General features: G+C 39.3%; 1 protein-coding gene across 2 annotated transcripts; it reads left to right on the top strand.

Moving 5' to 3' along the window:
- The first annotated feature begins 34 nt into the window (after positions 1-34).
- On the top strand, positions 35-7,698 carry nop2 (NOP2 nucleolar protein homolog (yeast)). Of its 2 annotated transcripts, none has more exons than XM_057340093.1 (16): positions 35-157; positions 646-773; positions 854-893; positions 976-1,049; positions 1,137-1,366; positions 2,062-2,284; positions 2,369-2,568; positions 4,002-4,091; positions 4,438-4,525; positions 4,614-4,754; positions 4,891-5,030; positions 5,596-5,685; positions 5,827-5,949; positions 6,499-6,596; positions 6,708-6,844; positions 6,919-7,698. In XM_057340093.1, the coding sequence occupies exons 2-16, from the start codon at positions 668-670 to the stop codon at positions 7,374-7,376; spliced, it is 2,238 nt and encodes a 745-aa protein (XP_057196076.1). In that variant the 5' UTR covers positions 35-157; positions 646-667; the 3' UTR covers positions 7,377-7,698. The 2 variants fall into 2 exon arrangements, with proteins under 2 accessions (XP_057196076.1, XP_057196077.1); XM_057340094.1 differs by having other exon boundaries at positions 36-157; positions 659-773.
- The last annotated feature ends 4,474 nt before the right edge of the window (positions 7,699-12,172 follow it).

Consider the following 12,172-nt stretch of genomic DNA (forward strand, 5'->3'; position numbering starts at 1 on the left):
AACCAACGTGCGTAAAAAAGTCACATGTGCGCTCGTGTAGGCAGCACGAGAGGTACGTGTGTGTTGTAATAAATTTCGCAAATAAGTTAGGTGTTGAATTTCTAGCGGTGTTCTAGAAAGCATCAGGATAAACGGGCGGAAGGTTTTTTGCTAGAAAGTAAGTGTATTTAGGATTTACAGTTTTGGTTTTACGTCGTAACGTTAACCGGTTACAGTGAAATATTTTGGTAGCTTACATAGTAAATGGTGTGTGTAAAATGTACACAGAAATGTTTTTTTCTTTAAATGTATCCCATAAACACGTGCAGTTGAAATAAGACCGTTTTTATTTCAGTCTTTTTAATATTAAGGCTATGCTTAATACCATGTTAGGCACAAGCCGATCTGACGATTAACTAAATTAGCTATTTATGTCAGTAAACGTTCTCACAAGTTATAAAAGACGTATTTTAATGACCAATATGCAATATGTTTTAATGCAAGAAAAGCGCTGGTTGAATTCCATAGGTTAGTATGTTGTGTGGTGGTAAGGTATGAGAACCACATGGCGCATGCCAGTCCTCACACACTGTACATGTTTCTGAGTTTTTCACTTTATAACCGTGACTGAAATGTACATGAAGTGATTACTTGATGTTGTGATAGAATACCTTTGTAGGTGTCAAGTATGGGCAGGAAGTTGGATCCCACCAATAAGGTGAAAAGAGGACCTGGACGCAAATCCAGGAAACAGAAAGGAGCAGAGACCGAGCTGGCCAATTTCTTGGTTGAGGGTAAATACATCATATTGTGCTTTATTTCCTCCTATTTCATATGGTAGTATAATGGGTGTAACAAATGTCTTTTTTTTTAGAAAATGAACCAAAAAAATTATCAAGCAGAGGAAAAAAACGGTAAGTAGACAAAACAACAGGGTTGATGTATTTTCTCATGTCTTTGTTGAGTACTTGAAAATAAATAAAACTGTTTTTACAGAGCTATAAAGAGAGCTCAAGTGAAGGAAAACAAAAAAGAGGAAAAGACCAAAAAAGCCCAAAAGCCCAAAAAAGGTATTTAAAAGTCCAAAAATGAGACCACAACAGGATCACAGTGTTTATGCATCCTTGAATATGGATATCGATCTGTGTTTATTTCAGGATTCTCAGATGAGAATAGTCAGTGGCTGAAACCTGCGCAGAGAAAACGAAAGATTGAACAATCTGCTGAAGATGAGGAGAGTGACAGCCAGTGGGAAGATGACGACAGCGAGGAGGAGGGGGTCCCTTTCAAAAAGCAAATAAAGGGGGAGGATGATGATGATGATGATGATATGGTTGATGATTATGGTGCAGATGAGGAGGATAAACAAGACAGTGACGGAGAAGAGGTGCCTTTTACACTTTTAATTAAACAAACAGGCAAACTCCTTGGTTTAAAATTCCAAAAAGCTTACTGCCATACTAGTTTTACTATTCTAGTCTAGTCTTGCTAGTCTGCCATTATATTGCAAATTTTCTGCACAGTATGAAGATAGAATATGCGTGGGGCGCCTGGATTACTACAGTTGCCAAAATGAATAGTACACGACAAAGCATGCTGCATGAACCATTGTATTCTGCAAAACTTCAAGTTTTACTTTCAGAATCATAATTTTTAAATGTTTGCATTTGGCAAACAAACTGACTAGTGCATATAGTTTTGTGTGTGTGTTACATGGGGATTGAACCAATTAACTTTTTTTTAATCTGCTGTCAACTGACCTGCATGAACATATTTTTAAAATCTTGTTGATGTTTTATTAGATCAGACTGCCAACGTTTTATTCTGCAAAGTTGTATTAAATTGCTAAAATACCACATTTACTTCATATATGATCATTTAATAGCAATTTTCAAATGTAGCCTACCAAAATCATGTGGTGATGAAATGCTGTAATGATAAATAATATAATTAATAATAATCATATTATTTTCATTAATTATTACAATATTGAGCAGGATAAAAAAATTATACTGTGTGCAGTACACAACGTAGCCACAGATTGACCATGCATTGTTATTCCATCATTGCTTGTTTCATCAGCTTCTGCCAATTGAGAAAGCGGCAAGAAAACAGAAAAAACGTCAACTCAATCAACAAGAGAGTATTGAAGATGACGACGATGATGATGATGAGGATATGAGTGATGAAGAAGCTGAAGAGATAAAGCAGCAGCAGGAGGACGAAGATGGTACTACGCAGGCAAACTTTGATGAGAATGATGAAAAATTCATACTTCCATCTGCTGCAGATAGACAGAAAGAGGGTGAGTCCAACTTTATCACATTACAATGGTAAACTACTGATTTCTAAAACTTTAGTTTTAATATCAGCATTGTATTTTTTGTAGGTCTTTTACCTATGGACCTGAAGGCCATCTATCAGAGGATCAAAGATAATGTGGATGTGTTGACTCACTTCACTGAGAAGCGAGAGGAGGGCAAGGAGAGATCAGAGTATCTCTCGCTCCTGCGGTCTGACCTCTGCACCTATTACAGCTACAATCAGTTCCTTATTAGCAAACTCATGGACCTGTTCCCACTTTCTGAGGTGTGTATCTGTTCATACATCTGTGTAGATGTATGTAGAGCTAAACACATTTTATTGCAATGCTTAAACATACTATACACAAGTAGGTTGCTGAGCTATTGCTTCCTGTTTTGGTACCGCCCATCTGTTTCCTCGAGGTGTGTGGCTATACTAACAGGATAAATGAACTGTCTGTCAATGCTGAAGGGCTGGATGGCCACACCTCCTTCACCTCTATGAATTGGCAGTATATGCTTATCAGAAGGCAGTTGTGTGATTGGCAAAACCTTAAAGGTGTCCTGAACTGGGCTTGTTTAATGTTTTATACTGTTGTATGAGGTCTACTTATGACGTTTGCGTGGTTTTTACATTCGAAAACATCAAAATCAACAAGTATATAGGCTATTTTCTACCCGAGGCTGTCTCGTCAAACGCTCTGTTTTAATGAGCGTGCCACATTAAAGACTTGGAAGTAAACGCCCACTGCTATGATTGGATAGCAGTTTGCGTAGTGAACTTAATTGGAGCCTTCTGTGAATTTGGTTAGACACGTAACGTTAGGTTACACATTATCAGGACATATCAAGCGATCTCTAACAAAGCAATAGTGACACATAGTACAAATATGTTTTACTCACATAAGATTACTGCGCCATTCCTGTCAGATCCAATATTGACTGCACAGCACTGCTTTTTAATTTTAGTCTCTCCGCAAATCCAGCGCCTTGTTCACAAAGGAATCCATGGTGAAATGACGCGAACAAATGCTTCCTCACTTTTGCACATATGACACGGGGCTAGCCCCCCTCGAGAGCCCTTCGCTAAAGTGACAGGGTTGCCAGATCTTCACAGAAAAAATAAGCAAATAAAGACGAGACAAAAACAAACCTTAAAATGCAAATTGTTTATATATTTTATAAGACCAAAAATTCTTCAAATCTGCAACAGACCATTTGTTAAGACCTAAGTGCCGAGGCTTTTGGAAACTTAGACCAAACGACAAGCATAAAAGAGCTTATTAATAACAAACATGGCAACACAGGAAAAGAGCGCTGCGTGATGAAGCCTTCCGAGCATAAACGCAACACAGTGATGATCATCAAATATGTCGCTATGGTTACCAGTTTGTCGATCATCACAAATGCGGGAGTGTGTACTATGTGTGGCTAAAGTCATCCGCGAACCAGTGGGCGGGGCTAGAGAAGTAGTCATTGATATTTTTCTGTGGAGGCGGTGTTCAACCTGTCATAGATAGGTGCATTCCAGGACCTGGCGTTCGCTGAGCCTGGTGTCAGTAGCAGAACTGAAAATGCCTTGTTACTGAAATTTCAACTGACTCTTACCGGATGTTCGTTTGAATACGATTCCCTCTTATACAACAAAATCTCGGGTTAAAATTGTGGTTTTAATTCTTGGCTCCTTTAAAGAATTGTTTAATTGGTGATTTTTTTCAGCTGATTGATTTTCTAGAAGCCAATGAAATACAGAGGCCTGTCACCATCAGAACCAACACGTTAAAGACCAGGCGGAGAGACTTGGCTCAGGTTAGAATAAACTTTTTTTTTTTCCCCAAATATTGTGACATTTTGAACCAGACAGAGGTCTCATTTACATACTGGTTGGCTTGACATCAGCATTCGTATGAAATAAACACACAGTTGCACAAAAGTGTTTTATTAAAATGCAGTAACATTGATGTGTTGAGTATGATTTTTAGTGAAAATGCATGCGAGTCACGTTAAAACCAAGTGTAAACTGTGATGCAAATGTGAATGGATCACCTAAACTGTTGTAAACTGGGCCAACGTGATATTCATGCAGATGTTAAACAAGACTGGTCTACAGTAGGACTGTCTTTTCGGTAATCTAATGGCTTGTTTTCTGACACAGGCTCTGATTAACAGAGGTGTAAACTTGGATCCGATAGGGAAATGGTCTAAAGTGGGACTGGTCATCTATGACTCCACTGTTCCCATAGGTCAGTGCCAAAATGACCTCATCATTTTCAATATAAGAACGTTTTTTATACATTGATATCTGATTATGTAAAACTTTCTGTAATGCAGGAGCGACTCCAGAATATTTGTCAGGCCAGTACATGCTGCAGGGAGCGTCTTCATTTCTGCCTGTTATGGCGCTGTCTCCCCAGGAGGGGGAGCTAGTGTTAGACATGAGCTCTGCTCCAGGAGGCAAAACCACATATATGGGTGAGCATATGCTTCTCTGTAGCCATCATACCAACTGCTGTGCTTCTGTAATGGGGTTAATTACACTAAAAATATGATGGTGGCTTTTCTTTTCATGGATAATTTTCAGGTTAAATTAGTGATTTGTGCATTTCAGCTCAGTTAATGAAGAACACTGGCACGATCGTGGCTAATGATGCGAGCGCGGACCGATTGAAGAGTGTTGTGGGAAACATTCATCGCCTTGGTGTCACTAATGCTATCATCTGCAACTATGACGGCAGACAGTTTCCTAAGGTGTGTGTCCTTATCACTGCACGACAGCCTTGCGTTTATATGCAGAACACTCGTGTGACAGTTCTGATGTCTTCCTCAAGGGGGTCGCACACCGAATGAGAAACGAAGCGTGATGCAATGTCTTATACAAATATGTTGTTTTCTATGAGTGTATGGATGATTTCAGTCTGTGGCGTTCAGATGCGACTTTAAATGTTTGCTGTGGCACAGCGAGATCTACAAAGTTTCACATTAATTTATATTATAGTTTGGCCAGATTGATGTTAATGTACACACCAACTTCACCATAGACCTCAGGATACATTGATCTGTTGGGGAAGGACAGGAAAAAATCATTCAGAAAAAGCCTTCATACAGGAAACGATAACCAATTTACAAAAAAAAGCCTAAGGCCATGTTTTTGTAATGTCTATTCAGTACATCTGCCACAGTGATAAATAGTCTTCATTGGTGGACATGAGATAATTAATTAACTAACTTGTCGTGTAGATAATTTGGTGAAAGACTGATCTGTCGACTGTTTTTATTATATAAGTGATATGAAGTGTCTTTTTTTATATGGCAGGTGATGGGAGGTTTTGACAGAGTGCTGCTGGATGCTCCTTGCTCAGGTACAGGAGTCATCTCCAAAGATCCAGCTGTGAAGACCAGCAAGGTAATTCTGTTCTAAAAGTATCCCAGTTTTTTTCTTGATGTGGTCGTGACTGCATCTGCCTCATTATTCTGCAGGTTTTTGCATTAGATGGACCTTCCCCAGTGCTGAATTTTAAAATCTCTCTCTTTCACTGTCTCTCAGGATGAGTCTGATATTCACCGCTTGGCTCACCTGCAGAAGGAGCTCCTCCTGTCAGCCATCGACTCCGTCAACGCTGACTCGCCTACTGGTGGATACCTCATCTACTGCACTTGCTCTATTACGGTAATAAAAACTGCACTTAAGTTCTCTTGGTATATAAATGTGTACGAGCCTAAAGAGACGGGCCATTCACATTTCGCATCTTTTGCGCACGCATACTCGTTAAATGTGGAAAATAGGGAGCGACGCAGTGCGGTGCGACGCGATGCTCCTGTTTTTCTAGGTGCGTCGGCACCGCATCGAGATGAAAATATTTGAACTTTTCAGAATGCCGCAGAAAGCAGTCCGGCTCGTGTTTTCCGCACAATTTTAGGCGCAAAATGTGAATCGCCCCTTAGAGGTTCATAAAGTAGGATGCAAAGTAAATACAACTTGTGCAAGTCTTTTGAAGTCAAAACGCATGAATTATTATTCAAGGATTTATTAGATGCTTAATTGTAAACAATGGAATGATGCGTCGGTCTATTTGTTAAAAAAATTGTGAGGGGGATAATTGTTTATATTTGTGTCAGAGAAGTTATTCTGCTGAAATGCCTGGAAGATCCTCAATTGTCACAAAAGTATGTTATCCTGGTGTAGTGCGTGTATTACGGAAATTTGATTTCTCCACAGGTGGAGGAGAACGAGTGGGTGGTGGATTATGCACTGAAGAAGAGAAATGTAAAGCTGGTACCCACAGGACTGGACTTTGGCAATGAGGGATTCACCAGGTAATGAAGCCTTATTTGAGATGTGGCTATGATCATTAAGGCGGAAATTCCAGAACAATACTGAGAAATTGTGTAGTGTAAGAGGAAAATAAGCAATTCTTCTCTCCACAGATTCAAAGAGAAACGGTTTCATCCCTCCCTCAAACTATCATGCCGATTCTACCCTCACTCCCACAACATGGATGGATTTTTTGTAGCCAAGTTCAAAAAGTTCTCAAACCTCATCCCCACTGCGCCAAAAGAAACCGGTGTGTTCCATATTCTTTCACTAGATGTAAAGTTGGTTTGGGAGGTTACATATTTCATTACTTTTTTCTTTCAGAGAATGAAGAAAAATCTGCAACAATGGAGACTGGAGCCCCATCAGAGAAGATTCAGAAAACCGAAAAGATTGAATCTAAAGAGCAGGCGCCAACTTCAACTCCTTTGAAGAGCACCACGGGCATGAAGAAGAAATTAAAACAGAATAAAGCTGAGACACCCATCATTGAGAGAAAGCCAGGGGGAAAGCCTGACAGTAAAAAGACAGAGGGCCCTAAAAAGGCCAAAATTGCCAAGTTGGATGGAGAAGCTTCAAAGAAGAGTCCGAAGTTCAACAAAAAGCAGAAGACCAATGGTGAGGCTAAGAAAGAGGTAGCTGGGGAGAAGAAAGTGGGAAGTCCGTTTGAGAAGAAGAAAAACAGAAGAAACAAAAAGAACTTGGTGAATAAGAACAGATTGGGGAAAAACAAATTTAAGAATTTAAAAAAGATGCTTGGGCAGAAGAAAAGTGGACGGTGAAATTCACTCAGGTTTCATAAAGAAATGTGTCAGCTGTCAATCATTTGACATCACGTATCAAGATCTGACTGGACAGCTGCTGTTGATGACTCAAACATCATAATTTCCAAACCTATACAGAAGTTCATGATCTTGTGTATAGACTTTTATCTACTTTACGTCTTGGATATTAACCTTATCCTTGTGGTTATACATTTTATAAAACTAAAGTTCATTGTATGTACTTTGTTTTGAAAAAAGTAACTAAGAGTGTGGGCGTGTGTCAAAAATCTGTTCCTCTGTTCGTTTTTTTCTCTTGCACAGATTAAAAAGTTTAATAAGAGGCATGGTGCCATTCTGATAAAGTGAATCTGTCTGAGACCTTTAAACGCGTAGCCTTCCCTGAGCAGAGCGTGACTAACCCGACCTGACTTTTTCTCTCAGGCTTTTAGCACGTCACCTCAGAAAGCAGATCAAAAACTGTTGAGGCAGAAGTGAAAGGTTTCTTGAGTTTGAGTGCATCATGACTGCTAGTCCAAAACACCTTTTGACTTAACGTCGCTTAAACTTTTATCCGGGTTGAAACGGCTAAAACGCTCACTGTGTGAACTTCAGCTACGTGCCATCACCTCTTCCTTCCCACCCTTTTGGCCCCGTGCCGTGTAACCATGGTAACGTACTTCTCGTATTGTGTGTTGCAAAGCCCTGTGCCCGTACACTCCGAACCGCTCCGTGCTTGCGAAAAATACTTATGTCTCCACAAAAGATGGCCCAAAACGCCATAATTATCGCAGCTTTGTTCCTTTCCAAAGCTGTGGAAACGTGGCGCGCGTGTAGGCAAGCATTTATTTTAATCACGTTGCGGTGATTGCTTGCAAGGAGATAATTTAAGGTTGTGACTGAAGGGAAAACGAAACCATTCATTGGGCCTGTGGGTGGAGCGGTTTAGACCGGCCAGTTTGACATCCTTCTGATTAAATGCTATTGTAGACGAGTAATTATGATGATCACCTGTACGTTTATGATTGTCCAGTCCATCTTTAATGTGAACCGCATCCCACATTCTGTGCTAATGAGTTTTGCTGTATTACAGCACTGCTTTTCGCAGATACAGCATGTCACTCATTTGTCATTGCAAATTTTGTAAACTAGATTAAATCGTGAGGCGTTCTAAAACAAGCATATTGAACCGACGATTAGGATTTGAACACACCTACAAATTTTACTCTAACGTTTCATAGACCTAAATGTTTGTTCTAAATGGAAATGGAAATTCCATGCAAAAGTCATCCTCAAGATGGTAAAAGTTTTTACCAAATGTTTTACCATACTGACAGGTCAAATGTCAATACTTGGTTGTTTAAATAGTCATGTTAAGTTTTTTAAGCTTTTAAGCACAGTTTTCCATAGTTAATTGTCACATCCATAACCGTCCATATTCCTCACAAAGCACATAAAAATAAAATACAGTGGCAATTTTATTTTCTATAAATAGCCATCCATTCTACATTTGTTGATTGTTGCTTCTGGTTTGCACATTTTAATTCACAGAAATCATACAAAGTCATCTCTCTAAAACGTGCATTCTTTTTTGTCACATCAATAATGCATGAGTTTTCCCTCCGAAAATACTTGCATATGATGTCTGCTCTGCAGGTTTAGTCAAATATAGACAGATGATTCAATACATTGTTAATATACTGTACATTCCATGAGAATTTATATTTCAAGTTTTGTCTGAAAATGTCACATCCATACTGCTGGAATTGCCTATATGCACATAACTCATTCAGCACTGTTTGTGATGCAGGCATGCCGCATGAGTGATTGATGCATCAAATCCTGCAGGAGTGAGTTTCTAAACAATTAGACTTTTGCTCATCGACTTACAAGCAATAAAATGCACCGAGAACCCTAACTGACCTGAAAGAAGGTCTTAAATCTAATCTAGGGACCAGTGCGACAGGGACTTTGTGTAATAAGCAACCACATAGCAACACCGATATATGTGTATACATGCCACATTCAATCACTCGAGACATGTCGAAACATGCTGTTTTGGAATGGTCCACATTTCCATTACTGTCTTCTCATATAGTGAAAATCAATGAGTTTTCCAAGATGCTGCAACATTGCGTAGCCTCCGGACATTAAAATTGCAGAGATCTAAATTTATGCAAAAACCTGATTTGATACCTCACAGATGACTATATCAGTGGTCACATTCTTTGCTAACTTTAATTTCTTGTTGGCAAACGCCTTCATCTTGTGTTTTGTTACGTAGCAGTATTAATGTTTGCGTTTACACAAAAGCATGTAACGTGATATACATGCATACACTTGCAAATCAACTTTCTCTTGAGTGTACATTGTAGAGGCCAATAGAAAACAGCTTCTGATCAGGCATCTATGTATACATCTCTATGGCAACACCCTTGTCAGCATCGCAGCATGTTGATTTTTTATGACTTTCTAGTTTCTAGTAGCACAGTTTTTTTTCAGAAGTTGAAGACCAGTTGATGCAAGGGTGCGATGCATGTAAATGTGCCATCTGATCTGCCCCTTTAATTCACACTTATATTGTTTTCTCATTGCCTCAGTTTCTCCATAGTGCATGTTTATGTTGGTATTTTGTCGTGACTGCGCAGTTAATCCTCTCGGAGCCGGGAAATGTGCCAGTCTTCATTGTGTCCTCCAGCTACCTTTATCAGAACTGACGGCAGAAACATGTAGGCCTTCACTGAATGTATCTAATAGACGTCAGCTTCCAGGCTCAATTGAGTCCTAGTGCTCAGCTTTATCCATTAAAGAGACAGTTAAACATGGAAAGTCAGCCCTCATTTACTTCTGTCATGTCTTTTGAAACCCATATGACGTCTGTTATTTGTGACCCTGGACAACAAAACCAGTCTTATGGGTCAGTTTTTCGAAATTGAGATTTTTACATAATCTGAAAGATGAATAAATAAACTTTCTATAGATATATGAGTTGTTAGAATAGGACAATATCTGGCTGAGATACAACCGTTTAAAACTCTGGAATCTGAGAGCGCAAAAAAATCAAAATATTGAGAAAATTGCCTTTGAAGTTGTTAATCAGGGGCACTGTGGCAGACCATCCACTCACAAAAATAAAGTTTTTATATATTTAAGGTAGGAAATTTACAAACTATCTTCATGGAACATGATCTTTACTTAATATCCTAATGATTTTTGGCATAAAAGAAAAATCAATAATTTTGACCCACACAATGTATTTTTGTCTTTTACTAAAAATGTTCCCGTGCTACTTAAGACTGGTTTTGTGATCCAGGGTCACATTTGTTATTTGGGAATATCCAAGCTGCTCTTTTACATACAATGACAGTCAAATGCTATTGAGTTTCAGTAAATATCGATTCAGTTTGTCCTGCTGACAGTCAAGTGAGTTTGATGATCTCAAATAACCAGTGACCATAGACCTTAGACCGGAGTCGAATAGTTCTGGGCATGTTTTTGCTTAATTTCTCAAAGGTGACGCCTCAAGGTCTGTCACAGGTGCGTTTGATGGAATCACTACACCTCTCTTGTCTTTCTGCATCTTTCTACACAAACTTTCTGAACTCTGAAACCTTTATGTTCAGTTCATCGCTGTTCTGGGGGCCTGCTGTCCTCTCACCCACACACGCACGCCTACACTGGTGATTCTGCCCACTCGCATTTCTCACCATACATACATTACAGTCCCTGCCTGCAGAACTACAGAAAACACACGCAGATACCACCTTCTCTTTGTATCGCTCCGACGGGACACGCCAGCCGAATTCTATCGTACCCTTCTTTTTCATTTCTGTCTCATCCCTCTCTTTTCGTCCACCCGTCCTCCTACACACCCTCTCTGTCTCTTTCCCTCTCCTTCTAGTGCTTTCTCTCGTTCTTGCCGTCTTTTGAGTGACACAGAGAGCTGTAGAGGCCAATTACTCTTCTGCTGTTTCGGTGAGTGGGTTATATAAAATACGAGCACCATGCGGAAGGCAAGCATCTCAAAGTCTGTTTGCATTTATATTCCGTGTCACACTTTTCAGTATGAATTGTTTTGTGAATTTATCATAATGAAATGTGGCTGTGTCGAGGGATGATGAAGCACAAACTACATCAGCTGTGAAAGTCAACAGTTTTGAGTCGGTGCCACAAAGCACTTTTGCTCATGTCACATGCAAACATAATGCAGTAGAAGCATCGTGTATATACAGTAAAAGTATAAATTATAATTTTAGGTAATTTTATAGGGGTCAGTAATATAGTAGCATATCACAAAAACTAAATTTACTTTTGATGCAACAATCTTGACTAAGTACCTTTAGCTAAGAAAAATAAATGATATAAAAACTACATATAAACTAATCTGATAATTGTGTATTGTATGAATGTATTAATACTCTGAATTGTCATTTGACCGATATCTGTAATCGAAGCGAATAAATATTGTAATGTAAATAAAGTAATTAGATCTTGTAAATGGCTCTGTCGCTAGGTTTCTGCTGAATTGGTTGCTAGCGGCAGCAGCTGGCGGGATAAACCTACGATCCTGCACTGTGTGAGAAACTCAGACAGGGTACACAACCATAAAAACACTGCCTTCATCTTGATCAAACACAAGAGCCTCGCTCTGCACTATAATGCTTTTATAAAGCCAGGGATACCTCAGGGCTGTGTGTGCGGGGTTAACATGTTCACTGCATTTTATTATTGCGTTACATCACTGTGATATGCCTATACTTGTATCATGTGAATAGAGTAGTTGCTCTCAAACTGTAGTTTTCCAGATTACAAGCTGA

Source organism: Triplophysa rosa, linkage group LG8 (genome assembly GCF_024868665.1).
Source record: "Triplophysa rosa linkage group LG8, Trosa_1v2, whole genome shotgun sequence".
Lineage (NCBI taxonomy): Eukaryota > Metazoa > Chordata > Actinopteri > Cypriniformes > Nemacheilidae > Triplophysa > Triplophysa rosa.

Coding starts and splice junctions, on each gene's coding strand:
- nop2 (XM_057340093.1), top strand. CDS start 668: ATGGGCAGGAAGTTGGATCCCACCAATAAGGTGAAAAGAGGACCTGGA. Junction 4,755..4,890: donor AGGCAAAACCACATATATGG/GTGAGCATATGC, acceptor TGTGCATTTCAG/CTCAGTTAATGAAGAACACT. Junction 5,686..5,826: donor CAGCTGTGAAGACCAGCAAG/GTAATTCTGTTC, acceptor ACTGTCTCTCAG/GATGAGTCTGATATTCACCG.